The sequence below is a fragment of the Drosophila montana genome, unplaced genomic scaffold, assembly GCF_035044405.1.
Source record: "Drosophila montana isolate Dmon_TW-CO22-7 unplaced genomic scaffold, ASM3504440v1 contig_1505_1, whole genome shotgun sequence".
Classification (NCBI taxonomy): Eukaryota; Metazoa; Arthropoda; class Insecta; order Diptera; family Drosophilidae; genus Drosophila; species Drosophila montana.
The window spans coordinates 3275361-3292179 of record NW_026996452.1 but is presented as its reverse complement, the minus strand read 5'-3'; the positions used below and the strand labels follow the sequence as shown (position 1 = coordinate 3292179).

The following is a 16819-nucleotide window of genomic DNA, read 5'->3' as shown; positions in this document are numbered from 1 at the left end:
CGCCGCTTGGCGCCAGGCGGTGAGAAATGCGACGCGCATTGCAGCGGGGAGTCGTCGGCCAGAAAGTGTCACATTAATTATCGACAGGACACGCCAGGACCCTGCTCACTTGCCACTTGACGACGCACCCCAAAAAAAAAAAAAAAAAAACAAATATATAAAATAAAACAAACCGAAACCAAAACCCATTCGAATGCCCTGAATAATGTATATATACAAGGACTAGGGATAGGGATATCTTTACGTGTGTTCTGTTTGTTGTTGTTTCCTTGAGGCTTTTTGTTGTTGCTCACTTCACTCGTCGCACTTAATGTTGTTATTTATGGCTGGATCTTTTGTTTGTTTGAGCCTTTGTTATTGGGCATTATCGAAATTTGCCGCTTCAGTTGAAGATAAGGCCACATAATTATAATTGAAATCATAATTTCAAATACAATGAAAACAATCCATCAGAATTTAGTTTATTATCTGTGCGACAATTGGCGTCACGTGCAAAATAATTGGGTCGGAAAATCTAGGACTTAGAGACGAGAAGAGGGATTAAAATTGACTTTTGGTTAGAAGAGATTCGAATTTATAATATTCTTAGATTCGAAAGTTTATACAAAAGGGATATTTTTGTCTTATAAATTAGAGTTTGATTTTTTATTTAAATAACCTCGAGGCGAGAGGAATAGACTGAATTGTATTAAATTTATAGCTATCAATATCTACAATAGAAACAGGTTTATATAATAACGGAATAATTACAAAAATGCAATAACTAATGGAACTAATGAAATTAGAAAGGCACTATATTATTGGCACGAGCGGAACTAGGGTCAAGAATTTTAAGAGAAGGCGAAAGACAGAAGAGAACTGAAATCTGAATCGAATATTTTATCGGGATATTTTATCTGCAGAACACATTGCCAAAAAGTCCGGAATAAGTGGAATAAGATTATGTGAAATGAAATGGAATTAAAATAGTAACATTTCCCGCGTAATCCCTAGTCTAAAGACTAGTTCTAATAGTATCTGTAATTACTATATTATTGTATTGTTTACTTACCGAGGCATAGGTTGCGCCACAAGCATCCATGCACAGATACAAGCAGGTGGCCACACTTTGTATCTTAATACGACCCACATCCACAGTTGAGCGCTGCAGAATGGCTAAAAAGAAAAGAAAGCAGGGCACAAGTATTAATTAATTATCAATCAATTTCCAGCTACGACTTCAGAAAAAAAAGAGATATAATAAAAAAAAACACACACACAAAAGCCGCTTGATTAGCCGACCCAGAACCAGTGTGTCAGGATGTCAGTGAAGTGCCCAAAGCCCAGAGCCAGTTCAGCCCAGCCCAGACACAGCCAAAGCTGTTAATTAAATGTCCGACACTTTAAATGCTGTCAAAAGAAATTGCAGCTACGCTTTGGCCAGCAGACTCGAAATTTAGCCCGCACTTACGGCTATCCAAACAAGCAACGTATATCAAAAAGCTATTACGATCCCATAAAAAATAATAAAAAAAACAACATTTAATCAGACAAAGTAAAATACGCCCTCCGTATTCGAACTCGCACTTAATCATGGCATAGAGCTAGCCCAAGAGTTTAGCGTGCTGCGCCACTGCTGTGCGAAATTTGTCAACTCTAGCTGGGGCGTTGCCGTCTAAAGTGAGGTTATAAATGGCATATTTTAAGAGGAGGTTAATTGAAATTGCCGCACTTGAATCGCAGTGAATTTCAAGTTCAGGCACATTGTAAAGGTCAAACCACTTGTGTGGCCGCAGGGACCGCCCGCCCGGCAACGGCCTGTCAATTCCCAGTTGCCTGTTGTGTTGCCTGGCCAAAGTGTGTCAGCACTTTGTTGCCGGCACAACCACACACACAGACACACACAGACACCCACACACACACACACGTTCAATGAACCTTATGCACTTGGTGCATAATAAACAAGATTTGTTTAAATACTTGAACTGCAGCTTGTTATGAACCAATTGAAGTCTTAGCAGCTGCCGCGGAGATCATCAAAGCAGCCCAAAAGTACAAAAATGTATGAACAAAATTATTAGTGCGCCTTGCAGGGAGTTAATGCCGGAACACACTTCGAAGATCTGATTTTTGGCTGCAGTCAAAAGCCATTGAGTGCCCACTTGAGTGATGGAAAAATTGATTTTTGACGCCAATCGAAAATGAATGAAAACTGAGTGTGTTTTCTTTTAAAAGTTGTTTACGTTACGGTAATGATCAACTATGAATTACATGGATAAAGGCGCGCTGATTGGCCAACAGATGGCGCTAGCAAAAAAGTAGAGTATATTTATACCTTGGACTCATTTAAATTGGGTAAATTGGGCTTGTGAAAATGTATTTAACAGGGAGAAGGAAGTATATATATTATTGATCAGCACAAATAGCCGAGTCGGACCAGGCATGTCCGTCCGTCTGTCCGTATGTATGAACGCAAGGATCTCAGAACCTTTAAGAGCCAGAGACCAGAGAGTACGTAGGTCCTCCTGGTGCCTACGCACTATGAGAATTTTCCTATAATCGATAACTTGCCACTTTTAAAAGCGATGAGCAATTCTGTTATGTTTCAAGAGCTTTTATATTCAAGAGCCAGACTGAAAAGTATATACAGATCAAGTATCTTTCTTGTTATACCTACTCCCACCAAGAAGGTTCAGGGTATCCTCTAGTCGGGCATTCCCAACTAGAACATATTTTGCTTGTTTTTATGGGAGCACTTTATGAGCTATGTCTAAAGGAAACGGGAAATACTTGCGTTGCGCATAAGCACTAACAAAATGTCTCGGGAAAAGTCAATGAAAATGTGGCAGGCGGCCAGCAGAGGGCGCCAGTAAATATTTACGATGGTAACTTTTGGCAATATGTGAGCACGTTATGTGCTATGACAAATGGAAACTAAACTAGGGCAACATATTAGATGAAATTTTCCAAGAAAACTTGATTGAAAGTAGGCGTAAGCTTGTGATATGCGTAAGTGCGTAAAAAATGTCGGTTATGACAAACGCTTGCATAGAACTTTTTGCTAAAACTGTGTCAAAGATAAGCAGACGCCAGGGCGGCGCAAAAAAAAGTAGTATAAAAAAAAAATATTAAAAAAAATACAACAATTGGTTTCAATAGCTCTTTTTGCGATTTACGGCCCAGCGTATCCGTAGTTGCAGCTATATATCTATTGTATTCGTATCTGTAGCTGCAGCTAAGCTAAACAAACTGGAGCAACAAACAACATTGAGGCGTGTTTTAAAATGCATTTCTGGTCGTTTATTTACAGCAAAACGGAAATTATAAAGTTGCCGCCGGATAAAAGTAAAATTGTTAGCCAGTGCTTGATTTATAATTTCCACGCAGCTAAAATTCAAAAATCGAAGCCATGAATAATTGCCACAGTTTTTAATGCAATTGCGCCTTTAAAAAAATATATGTACATATATACAAAAATGAAAAGAAAAACTAAAATAAATGATATGCTAAGCGCTTCAGGTCATTTGTTAGAAAATGTAGAGGGAGTTCGTTGTAGAAGGGGCCGAAGGGGAGGTGCTGCTAGTGACAGCCTTTCACTTTGTGTGTGTCCAAATGTCGCTTTTGGTGTTGCATTTCACTTGGCTTGCCCCATTTAAAAAACGATTTGTTTAGCTCGAGTTAACATAAGTAATTTTTCTTGTTTTTATCTGAATATTTTTTTTTTTTTTTTCGATATACATGCATATGTGTTATACATATGAAAACATTTAGTTCGAATTATGTGTGTGGGTCGCACAACGAATCGCTCAAAATTCATATTTCCACGCATTTATTCTTGTTACTGTTGTTGTTGCTGCTGCTCTGCTCTGCTCTGCTCGGCTGCTGCTGCTGTGTTAAATTTAACCCTCAAATCAGCAGCAGCAACTAAAACAACAACATTTTGAGCAAGAGCGAGTGAGAGAGAAGGGTAACGAGAGCGCCTATTCACAACACACAGCGAGCAAACTTGTGGTGCGCTCAGTGCTGCTTGTGATGGAACTTTGTGCGCAGTGCTAGCAAGTGGCGCCGTGGCTTAGTTGGTTAAAGCGCCTGTCTAGTAAACAGGAGATCGTGAGTTCGAATCTCGCCGGGGCCTAGCGATACGAAAGTTGTCGCGCGTGTTAGTTTTTTAAAATTTTAAAAGCTTTTTCTAAAGCATAAATATTTTTAAATATATGTATATCAAATTATATTTACACATATGTATTTTTGTATACGTTTTTTAGACATTATTTTAAAATTATGTATTAAGTTAAACTATGAAAATTGAAAAGGCTTTACATTTTTAAATAAAGGTAAAATTAATACAAATTCTTTGAAACTCGCCATTATTAAAACAGATTATCTAATAATTTTGCTAGTTATTAAGTTTATATTGTAAGGTAAAATTCGTTTGAGCAAGCTAAGCCAATCCAGATAAAAAATCAATACAAACTAATAATACTTTTCACTTCGTAGAGGTGTGAAATAAATGCATAATAACAATACTCGAATGATCATTTATTGAACCATAAATGAGCTGGCAGCACACAAATTGCTCGTCAGTTCATTGAACCAATCTGTGATATGTATTTGGGAACAGGAAGCGTACGCAGAATCAAAAAATCGAATCCGTATTATGAGTTGCTCAAATTCGAATCCCAAATTCGAGGCACGCATTTGAGCTGCTTTAAATTGCCCACATATTAAGCACGTAGACGAGTCAGAAAGGCACGCACTCTCAATAATTAAAATGTCAAAATATGCCTGTCAAAAGGGTGAAGTTCTACTGGAAGGTGTACGGAATTGAGTTATGTGACAAACTTGAAATATTTCCCCACCTCCCTCGTGTGGTTAAACTCCTCCGTTAATCACCGTTGAAGGCGCACAATTTATGCTAATGAGGCCTTAATTTCGAGACTTTGTCGCCGACTCGACAGTCGATAATGATAAAATTTATGATCGGCTCTTCAATAAAAGTTGACAAAAAAATATTTCAAAAAGTTTTTTTTTTTAATGTGTGCATAAAAGTCAAGCACATAAAAAAACACATGCATATTTAAAAAAAAATGTATTTTTCTTTTATATTTTTAATTATACTTACAAAGAAAATGATGTGTGACATATAATACAATTTATGCAGCGCTTTGTGGTTATTTAACATAATTTGACAGAGGCCCTATAGAGTCAACCACAATGGATTTTTACTACTGTGCGCCGATTTTATGATCGAGTTGTGTTTCTTCTTTGTTGTTTTGTATTGTTTTTTTTTTTATATTTTTTATTTTATAATTTATGTATGTGGGCAGCGTATTTTGACAATCTAATAGCATTTACGGAGTCAACGCATATCAATCAAATAAATGGTATCTTATAGATACATGGCATATTGAGCAGCTGATCTTTGTAGCCATTTAAAAATAATTATTGGCCGCTTAGTTAAGTTGTCTATTCAAAGGCCATAAATCTTTAGAGTTAAGATTGGGTTTTTGCGGAATATGCCTGGGCGCTCAGATAAGCGCTTTATACGCATATCTATTAGCGCTCGGAGTGGAAAAATGTTTATTGCATGGCGGCCCCGTTATGAAAGTGAAAACTACCTATGAAAATATGGCTGGCTGTGGGAAAGCCGACAGCGCTCTCACCCTTGGAGGGAGCACAAGAAAATTGAAATTGAATACATATCTTATCTTTTATTAACACCCATTCAATATAAACGTTTGCACGTTTGCCAACACACGCATTTTCACAGTTGGCTACGTTTTTTTATATTTTGTTTTACCCCCGTGTATCTGTACGCAATTATTATTATCATATCGGCAGCTATTGTTCGGCTTGCCAATAATCGAATTGCATCTTTTTTTATATATATATTTGTGTGTCTTTTTTTTTTTTTTTGAGGGGGTTGTCAACGGATTTCCTGCGCATTCGCCCAATATCCGATAGGGCAAATGCGCATAAGTATAAATTAGAAAACACATTGACAGCTGACGACTTAGGGGTTGCTATAGATTGGCATAGTTGTTGTCAATCCGGCCACGCCCACATTTGGCAAATGAGAAACTTTATGAAAATGCCTGCATATGTGCTAGTTTTAGCATTTTCATTAGTTTCTAGATCAACGGTAATGATAGAAACGTGGACATTGATGGGATTTGTCAGGCTGCGCTCAATCACATAAGCTACGTCCCCCCAGCTGTGCGAGGCTCTAAACTAGCCCATCTATAACTCTTTGTGGCTTTCACTGTCGTCTAATTTATGGCCTGTAACCTCCTAACCATAAAAAGCTACCGTTTGAAAGAATCAACGAAAATCTTAAATGATATCTCTAGCAAATGAAGCCCAAAGACTAAAGCCCAATTCATTAATGAAAAATGAACTTAGATATTGAGAGTGCATTGATTTGATTAAATTAGTCTAATAATGTGTAAAGTATGGGGCCCACCGTGTAGGGCCGGCCGCTGCTCTAAGCCGCTTTTGTCTAAAAGTTTTTGAGTGAAAGTTCGGTATTGGGCTGATTTAAATATAAATATGCCAGAAAAATATGTGCAACATGTTGTTCTTACAAATTAAAACAAGCCAACCAAACTCTAAACAATTTGTAGCTGTTGTAAAAATGTTAAAAAAAGAAAAAACATGAAAAAATATGCATGTTAAAAAATATGTCAAAAAAAAAACTTTTAAAGAAGTTGTTAAAGAAAAAGCTTTAAATGATGGAAAAATATTTTGTGGGCGCATTTCGAAAACGTGGCACGCCCTCCTTTGACGCTGCCGCCCCGCCTGGCCCAATGACAGGCCAATTTGAAGGCGCCCGCTGCGCGCGCCGCTGCCAGCGTCGCAGTCGGCGTCGCAGCCAGCAGCGTTGTCAACGTTGCGGTCAGCGTCAAGTTTTTGGTTTTCCGCATTTTCTTGTATCGGCGCAACCAGTTGGAGTGGAAATGAAATATGTAGATGAGTCTTTAATTAATTTGAGACACGACAAGACAAGTGGCGTCGTCTGTGGTTGCGTCTGTGGCAGCGTCTGTGGCAGCAAACGGCAACCGGCAACCGGCAACGGCAACGGCAACGGCAACCGGCGACTGCCTCCTGCCGTTTTGGGCCGCGTCAGCTTTTTTTAGGCCAAGAATAAAGCGACACGGCGGCCCGTGTCCGTCTACAGGTTTAGGTCCCAGCTCTACGCAGGGCAGGTGTTGACTCATTTGGCTGACTGGCCATTAGAGGCTGTGATCGGTTTCTAAATGCGCCCCATTGATCATATCGTTTTTTTATACAATTGTCAGCTGCTCAGTATGTCAGCTATTAAAGTCATGTTTAATTCAATTATATTATCGCACGATCAATATTGATCAGTTGCTTAAGTTGATCAACAGGTGATTATCAGCTGATCAGACACGAACTCCACTTAATTTCAGCTGAAAGTTTTATTTGAGTAGGGATTAATCGCTTAAAAGAGCATGGCTATAATAATACCATGCAAATTAATGCTGGTGAGAGCGAGAGAATAGTTTGTTTAAGCCTTTGCAAATTAGCAGAGCCTTGAGTCTGAAGCTTTGCGTAAAGTGCTTACAAAGCTCTTTTACAACATGAAAAGTTCTTAAGCAATTTAAAAAAAATCACAAGTTGTTCGAAATTATCAACTTAGGAACTAACTAAGCAACACCTGATCAGTAGCTTAAATCAACTGATCCTAATCTAAGATTAAACTATTTCTAGACAAAAATGAAATTAAAATTTATATATATTTCAAAAGTCAAGGCTGCGAATGTCAATTTTCAGTGATCTACTGATCTTGATATTTTTAAGTTTCAAGGTCCTTTTTTTTTGTTGTTAGCAAAAGAGACGCTTTCTTGATCAGCTAATGACCTTGAGTTCAACTTGTTCTACGATAGAAAGCAGATTTAGTATATCTGTCTATCTATACAGATCTTGTTTCTACTTAGAGCGTGTTTAAGCACGATCTCTGATAGTCTACATTCGGTATAATACAAGTTTTTGGTTGCGACAGATCTCTATGTTAATTATGATCTCGTAGATCTTATTCCAGCTACTGATCTTGTTTCTTGAAGATCTTTAGATTGATTTACGACAGATAAACTGTTACTAATTTCGAAAAAGACTTCTCATCTTCTCATATTAAATGATAATGCTTTGCAGTCCATTATTCTTAGTCAATGTGTCAGTTCGTGTTGGTTTTATTGCTAGCTACTGATCTTGAACGCTTCCAAGAACAACTTTAGCCAGATCTTCGCCGTCAATCAGCGAAAAAAAAAATAAAAAGGAAAAACCACAAGAGACCATTGATCATTCGCTTAACCCATATAATAGGCAAACTTCGATCGGTTGACACCAGAAGTGCGCGACCAAAGACTTCCGCTTGATGACAGTCTGTGCGGACAGTCTGCTGCCCGCATACAAGAATTGTATCTCACTGTGTGCCAGACAATTTTAAAAGCCGCACGTCTGCAAATGCTAAAAATGTTTTATGGATTCTATGTAGCGACTATTTTTGGTGTGTTTTTTACATTTTTTTTCGTTGTTTTTTCTTTTTGTGGCATAAAAAATGCCGTCTAACCAGACATTGGAGCAGCGAGCGCTGACAGGCGGGCGGTCGGCGGTTGGGCGGGCAGCTGGGCGGTCTGGTGGCTGGCGGGGAGTATTGGCGAACGGGTCTACCAAATGGCAATTGACAGCTTTGGGCTTTGACAGCGATGCGTGCAAAACATGCGGCTTATAACAGTTCATTTTGGCCGCCTGTCTGCATGCCGCACATGTAATTAAAAGATATACAAATATATATACTTGCATATATGAAAAGTATCTTTTAGATTTTGCAGCATAAATCAAAAAGCTGACAAATTGTCTAATTGATTTGTGACAATTTGCAGCGGCTAATTAATTGACGCTCTATTAGCCAAGCTGCACGAAGCGTGCTGCAGTCAAAGGCCTTCGGCAAATGGGGCGGCTCGCATTCGTGACACGCCCACAATAATAACAGCTCGTACGGCAAGTCTTATCGGACGCTTTGTTGACTCTTTTCGCATACTTTGTTATAAATTTAATGACAGCATTAATGTGTCACATTATGATAACGACGATAGTGTAGGCACTCGAAGCACTTAAGCGACAGAGAGAGAGGCAGAGAGATAGAGAGAGAGAGAGGCAGAGAGATCGTCTTGATGCGGTATGCAAATATTTGGCACACACTGTGCCACGACTTGAGTGCAGCGGCAACTAGTTGCTGTCCTATGCCGCCTTTGAGCGCTGTTGACAGCCGCTGCAACTGGTATCTGACCCTGAAAAGTTCGGCAAGACTAGAGGCTAATCCCCAAGCTGTAAACACAAATTCTGTCAAAATTATCTGCTCTATTTGCATTTCATATTAAGTGGACAGTTAATATAAACATTAAAAGTAATTATGTTTTCTAATTTTTCTATATGATTTCTGCTCTCTAAAAAAACAACTTGAGTTAAGATAACTGAAATATCATATTCAAAGGTTTTCCTGAAAATATTATTCTGATATAATAATGTTATAATATAAATATAATAACAATAAGAATAAATAAATATAATATATACTAAAACTTCTTTCTGAGAAGCTTCCTGAAAATATTCATCTAATTTTCTATAAAATTTATAAATATAATTCATTAATAATATTTTCTACAAGGCAGCTCTGTGTAATCAAACTAAATTCGAAAATGTTTTCTATGAAATTAAACTTTTCGAAATTCTTGAATAAAATTAGGTTTTATCGAAAGATTTTCCTGAAGATTCATAAAAATATTAACTCAAATAAAGTTAAATTCAAATCGATATAACTATAATTTAAATTATGCCTGATATTTTAAAATTCAGTTAAATTGAGTAAGATAATATGCTTCAAATATTATAGAAGCTTCCTAAAAATATAAGCCTAAATCAAACTAAAATGTATTTAAACTACTTCCGGAAAATATTGACGTTGAAATTTTCTTAAAAAATCTTTTTGAAAAATATTAATAGAAGCAATTTAATTTAATTTTTGATAATATTTATATGCGTAATATCAGTTAAATCAAGGAAAATAAAACATTTGCAATCAGAACTACATAGCCGATATTAGCTGAAGGCTGCTTAAAAAGTGCTTTCTATATTCTTAAACTTATGATCAGAAAAGTGATCTTTAATATATGTATAGTTGATAAATATCAGACTCTGATATCGCACTACTCTCAAGAACCAAAAGTTTCAAGCAGAATTCTCCCACAACCGAAACTTCAGAAACTGTCGCCCATTCTTGACATAATCAACCAACCATGTAGCCCCCCCCACAAAAAAGAAATTAGTTCGGAGAGCTGCTAATAGCTCCCCAAACAGCAGCACCAATTGATTTGAATATTGTAAATTCAAGCTGCAGTCAAAGTTCAAAGCGTTTCCATTTGTATTGCGGGCGGGACCATTTGCGTCAGTTTGACATGATTTAGCCATGTCATGGGATTGGATTTGGTTCGTTTCGGCGTGGTACTCCGAAAAAGAATTGGCATTGGAGCTGCCTGCTGACACACATATGACACGGCTCGGGGCACAAATATATGTATTTATATATATAGATGTAAATGTTAAACATGTAAATACTTGGAATCTGGAGCGCAACGAATTGTTGTTGTTGTTGTGTTGTTATTGTGCGTGCAGCCAAGTTGTCGCCTTGTCAACGTCAAGGGGCAAATATATATATTTAGCTGTCAACCCGCCAGACATTTGACATGCTACCGCTCCACCCAGCCCGCAAAGCTCCCTCAACTCGCACACTCTCTCGAAATAAAAGCAAATATTTCAATTGGTTAGAGTTGAATTGTTGCAGCCAAAGCAGTTATAATCAGCTAATGCTTCCCCAAATTGTGATGCACAGATACAGATACAGCTAGAGGATATAGATGCAGATACTAACACCAATAGCTACACAGATACAACAGCTAACCCAACTTACAGATACTTTGGCCAATTCATGCGCTCCATTTGCTAAGCTCGCACGTGTAATGCTGCTGGCTGCTCTGTGTATGTGTGCGTGTGCGTGTGTTTGTAATCCAACATTGTATCTCATAGATACATTTTGTATCTGCAGCTGTGTTTGTGCGCGCGTAAATAGCGCAAAGCGCGCTTAGCTGCATTTGCAATTAATTCACAGCAAATGTTGCAAATAAATTAGCAGGCCGGACCACAACAACAGCTGAAATTCGTGTGTAATTGTAACGTAGCGAAAAAATGTATCTGTAAAACGAGCTGCACGCTGCAATCGAAGCCGAGCAGCAAAATAAAAATGAAAAGTGCGACGTTGTCGCTTATCGAGTGGCCGGCAACAACAACGACAACGACAACAAACGCTGCAACGTCAGCAATTTTTGTCGTTGTTGTCGTTGTTGTTGTTGTTGTTGTTATTGCGCGCACACGTCATAATTATCGGCGCAAATGAACGCCGGGTAACGCACACACACACACACCTACTTCAGATACATGAGCAGATACAGATACAGATACAGATACAGATACATATACAGCTACAGGGCATAGCTACAGATACACTTGTACACGGCCGGCACAAAGCAAAATATATTGACTTAGGTCAGTGGCTCATTGAACGCAAATGCAAATTGTTGCTGTTGTTGTTGTTGTTTTTGTTGTTGGTAATTCGCACTTCACACCACAGCAAAACACGAGCGCGTAACGAGCGTGAGTGTGCGTGTGTGTGCATGCATGTATCTGCAAGATACAAACACAAAGCAAAAACTGCAAGTAGCTGACACAATGTGATAAACAAACTTAACGTCCGCCTCCGCGGCAGGGGCAGTTAAAATTTTAAACAAATACGAAGGCAGCAAAACTTTTATAGTGTTACCTCATCAGTCAAGGAAACAGATACAGATACATTTATAGGCTGAGATGCAGATACATTTAAGCACGTACAGATACGTTTATGGGTGCACAAGCAGTCGCATTCGCAAATGCAGATACTAATGTATTGACAGATCCAGTTATGCATAAAAGTATAGATACATTTTTGAGATGCTGATATGGATTATTAATTATATATAATTCATTTGCAGCATCAGATACATTTATAGATACAATTTGCAAATGTAGACTCAGATACATTTGCTGTTAAAGAAACATTCACAAATTTGATGCGAATTCTGACTCAGATACATTTGAATCTACAGACACACATACACTAATTTACAGATTCAGCTTCAGATACAGTATCTTTTTTTTGTGTTTTCCAGCATAATAGGCTTGTAAATTGTTGTGTCTCTTCATTTGCTCCTCGTAGTGTGGTCTTCAGTTTAAATACCCTGAGCAGGTTCTCGGACCAATTCATATAAGGTTACAATTTCCCCTATAAGAAAACTATCGTATTTCAAGTGCCCCAAACCTGAGCTGAGTGAGTTGTGTTTTTATAGTTTCGAGAGCAATGTCTATTATTATTATTCGTGTTTTATTAGCTGACCGCTGTCAGTCTTTATAAAAGCCAGAGCTCATAAATAATATCAGAAATTCCATAGAATCTATAACGAACTTCTGGTAATTGCCCATTAATTAAAGTAAAAAAAGTAAAAATTACTAAAACTCAAGATCAAGTTATTTATAAGCAATCTCAATGAAGCTGTTATCCAAATATAAAAAACAATTAAAAGACAAAAAATATAAAACTTCATAATAGAGCCATAAGAAATGTGTCAATGTGTGCGGGACAGTGCCTATTAAAAGCAAGCAAAGCAGATAATAAAATACAGATCTAATATAGACACAAATAAAAACACAAATACATATCGTATGCAGGCCCTATCAAAAGATATCGATAAGCATGGAATGAAGAGTGAAAGTGTTTGCTCCAATTCCAAAAATGCACACAAAAATTGTAAAACAACAAAATAAACAAATACGAAATAAATTAAGATAAGACCATTGCTCAATAGCCTAGTATCTAAAGCAAGTATCTATCTATCTTTAGCGGCTTTATTGTCGCCGACATGCATCATAAATGACGAAAATTTTGGCTTTCATCGCGGCCATCTGCTTTAAGTTTTTTCCATTAAAAATTTCTACGTTATACGGCATTATATTATTGGGCTGAGAAAATCTTTACGATGTGTTAAGCTATTATAAAATTTCGATTCTATAATATCGTTTTCTTTCCATATTCCATTTTTTTTTTTTCTATTTTTGGTTACGCCTCGGTCTTAATTATTATTTAAATGTTCGCTTTAATTGACCTCACAATGCGGCATGAAATTGTATTATTTTACACTTGAATCCATAAGCTGAATGTTTGGCACGCTTGATTGAATGAGTGCTTGACTAAATGAATATTGCTGTGAGTGCCTGGGGGAGGCGAGTGAATGCCAGCTGGAAAGATTGTGGGAACATTGCATTTTCAAGGGTGGACGGGAGGATTATCAAAGATGCAGCAGTCAGGGATTGTTGTTTTACGCCATGTTAAAGATCTATTCAGAATGTTTAATCACAAACTGACAAACTTACAAATTCTGTACTTTAACATATGCAGATAAAAGAAGCGAACGAAGAGAGGGAGAGATAGAGGGAGAGAGCTGTTTAAACTGTGCGGCTTTTACTTTAAAGATACACACAAAATATGAAGATATATCTGTATCTAACATATTAATTAACTTAATTAACTGTGTATCTAAACAGACACTCAAAGTGATTGCTTTCTATAACTATGAGACTGAAGTACACATAGCTGAGCTTATCAGAAATACTTAATTATATTTTGATATCCAATGCCCAAAGCAGTCGCTAAGTTAGCTCTCTACCAAAAGCAAATTCATAAATCATAATAAATATATCGCTTTCCAGCACTCTGACAATACTTTGTTGATCTGGCAACCCCATTGCTTGTTAGCCGCTTGTCAAATGCATTGTCAGCTAATGTCGCGACCACCTTGTAGACACGCGACAACAACAGCAACAACAATTCGCCTACTGTGCAATCAGTCGCATTTGCCGTCTTTTGTTCGGGCTGCAATAAAAAGCCGCCCATTTGGAAAACGTTTAACAATACACGAGGTCTGGCGCAATGCCAGCCAGACCCCCAAAGCACCCAGTGTCCAGTGCTGGCAGCATGGAGCATTCGAGCATTTGTCATGCGTCGCGGCCAACATTCAGCACTTGCCACCAAGTTGTTGTTGTTGTTGTTGTTGTTTTTGCTTGTTATGGCTATAACTGGACATTTTCACACTTTGCGCGCGTGTTGAGATCGTTTATCGATTGACAGGTAATTGTGATTTATGCAAATTACAGCTCGACACCTAGCCGAGGACTGCAAAAAAAAAATAAGAAGAAAGAAGAAAAACTGTGGCATGAATGAAAATTTGTGCGCTTTCTACTGCATTTCGTTGTGTTACCAGTTTTTGGCCGTGTTTTGCTTTGGTTCTGTTTATTGACTTGCCGCAAGAAAATAAAGTCAAGACAGTTGGCCAATGTGGCATGCCACACGCGCACACAGGCACACACACCAGCACACACAGGCACACCCGAACTTAGCCCAACAATTTGATTGTTTTCATTTCTATTAATATTTTCTTTGGAATAATTATTCTTGCACCCCATAAAAATGCTCGCCTTGCGGTAGCATCAACAACTGAGCAGCACGGACAGGCATTAATCACATGCCAAAAACCGCATTGCCTTGCGTGGCATCTCTGAAGTAGTTCTGCGCGATTCTATTCTGTTCTGATTTCTAAGCAACTTTTATTGTTATTTATAGCTTCTGCGAGCAGACGCCAAAATGAAAAAAAAAAACAAAAGTATATAAAAACCAACCAAACACGCCGAGCGGCCAAAACATGCGTCAATAACCCCATTTTCCATAGACTAAGCGAAAATCCTTTAGCAATCATTTCTGATATTCACACTCATCATTTATTTAACTTATGAATCGATTGCGAGTGCTCTATATAGTAGAGCTGCTAACACTCGGATTTGACGGTTGTCTGTGTAACTCAAGACGATTTGAAGCTTATCGGCGCAGCCATCGAACCACTTTTCGATTCACTTTAACTTCACTCAAGCTGCAATGTTTATGCGTACTAAGATTTTGCGATAGCTGAGCTATAAGATAGTGAAAAATACTTGCATACCAAACAGACTTCTTCGGAAAATTCTACAAATTATAAAATGTCAAAAAACTTTGATCTCACTCTCTTCTACAGTCTAAGAAGAAAATGAGAAATATTGCCAGAAACTCGCACAGTTAATAATATGTTTATTTTTATTATATTTATTCTATAACTTTTGATATTATGAATTTACACGTGTCTTTTGCATAATACGTGTTATCCACTTAATAATAATAAAAGATAAGATTATAAATCTTAAGTGCAATTTCATAATTATTTAGATTACTTCGTGTTTTAAGGAGAAAAACTTTCCGCTTTCTTCTTTATAAATATATTTTGCAAAACAAGAAACAAAATATAAAAAAAAACTTTTTTTTGTGGCGTAAATAAGTTTAATCTGATTCCCACAGCTCGTGTGACAAGAGCAATCATTAGATAGTCTCGGGACAATCGTGTTTGCATCTGCGGCACGACTTTGGCCGCACCCAATAAAAGAAAATAGTCGCCGGGAGTAGTTGGGGGGAGCAGTTGGGGGGAGCAGGAGGGCAGCAAGACACGGGACAGCATAATTGATTTGTCTAATGCACATGGCAAGCCGAAACTCTGCATGGGCTTTGGCAATTACAACTGGCGGTTGTGTTGTGCTGTTTGTTTTTTTGTTGTTGCTCCTCGATGCAGTTGCCAGATAAAAGATACAAAGATACATTTCTGCTCGTTTAATTGCGGACTACACGCTGCGTTGCCACACGCCCCCTCCGTCTCACCCCTACGAGCGCGCTGATTAGCTGTTGAGTTATTAGCAAACACAGACATATGCATAGAGGGAGAGATAGAGATAGAGATCCGTGTGAGTTCTGTTAAGATCTGCGGCTGATAGATACGCTGATAGCTTGTTGGCGTCAGACGTCGGCAATCAGTCATTTGTTCAGTTGTTCATTCATTGGCCCAATGTTTGGCAATCAGCAGCAGGCAGCAGGCAGCAGGCAGCGTTGCGCAAACAAAGGTGCCACACGGAGCGTGGAAAGCCGACCCAGGATTGACAGGGGGGACAGTTAGCCCAGCCCACTTGACAAAGCTAAACAAAGCTCAAAGGTTTCATTGCTTAATGTCAGGGGCTCCACAAGCGACTTAAACTGATTTATAATTGCGATACGATACATTTTCCTCCCCTCTCTCTCTCTCTCTCTCTCTCTCTCTCTCTCTCTATCTCTCGCTCACAGCAAATAAATAAGCGCCTTAGCCCAGGCGTTGACAACGCCAGGCCAGGCCAGGCCATTGCCAATCCTCAACTGGGCAAATATGTGGGCAAGCAGCGGCTCGAGGAGCAGGCGACAAGTGTGTAAATTGAAACCCATTTGACTTGCTGCTTCAACTGGGACTTGCTCCGCGTCCGTCTGCGTCCAACGTGCCTGGGTGTTAAAAACAAGCCAAGCACTTGCATCGATACTCGGGACCACCGACTGTGTATCTTGCCATTTAACAGCTACTAAAAACCCAACGATGGCCGATCTCACATATAAGAAATTGAACTTTAAGCACTTTTCTGAGCGGCTTAATTATTAACACGCCGAAGTGGATTTGCTCTTGATCTTGAAGGAAACTTAAGAAAAATGTTGCTTAAAACCAAATTCTTATATTCTAAATTGTTTTATTAAATTAAAATATTTCTAGTTAAAAATATATTCCATATTCTTATTACGGATACT

General features: G+C 38.2%; 1 protein-coding gene and 1 non-coding gene across 5 annotated transcripts in view; one reads left to right on the top strand and one right to left on the bottom strand.

Annotated features, from left to right (window-relative positions):
- Positions 1–16819, bottom strand: part of bnl (branchless) — a 76440-nt gene that overhangs the window by 7102 nt on the left and 52519 nt on the right. For all 4 annotated transcript variants that reach the window (XM_064696874.1, XM_064696858.1, XM_064696867.1 and 1 more), the window contains one exon: positions 1052–1155. In XM_064696874.1, the coding sequence (XP_064552944.1) occupies positions 1052–1155 (104 nt within the window). The remainder of the gene's footprint in view (positions 1–1051; positions 1156–16819) is intronic.
- TRNAT-AGU (transfer RNA threonine (anticodon AGU)) lies at positions 4041–4114 on the top strand. The gene has a single exon. It is a non-coding gene; the product is annotated as a tRNA-Thr (tRNA).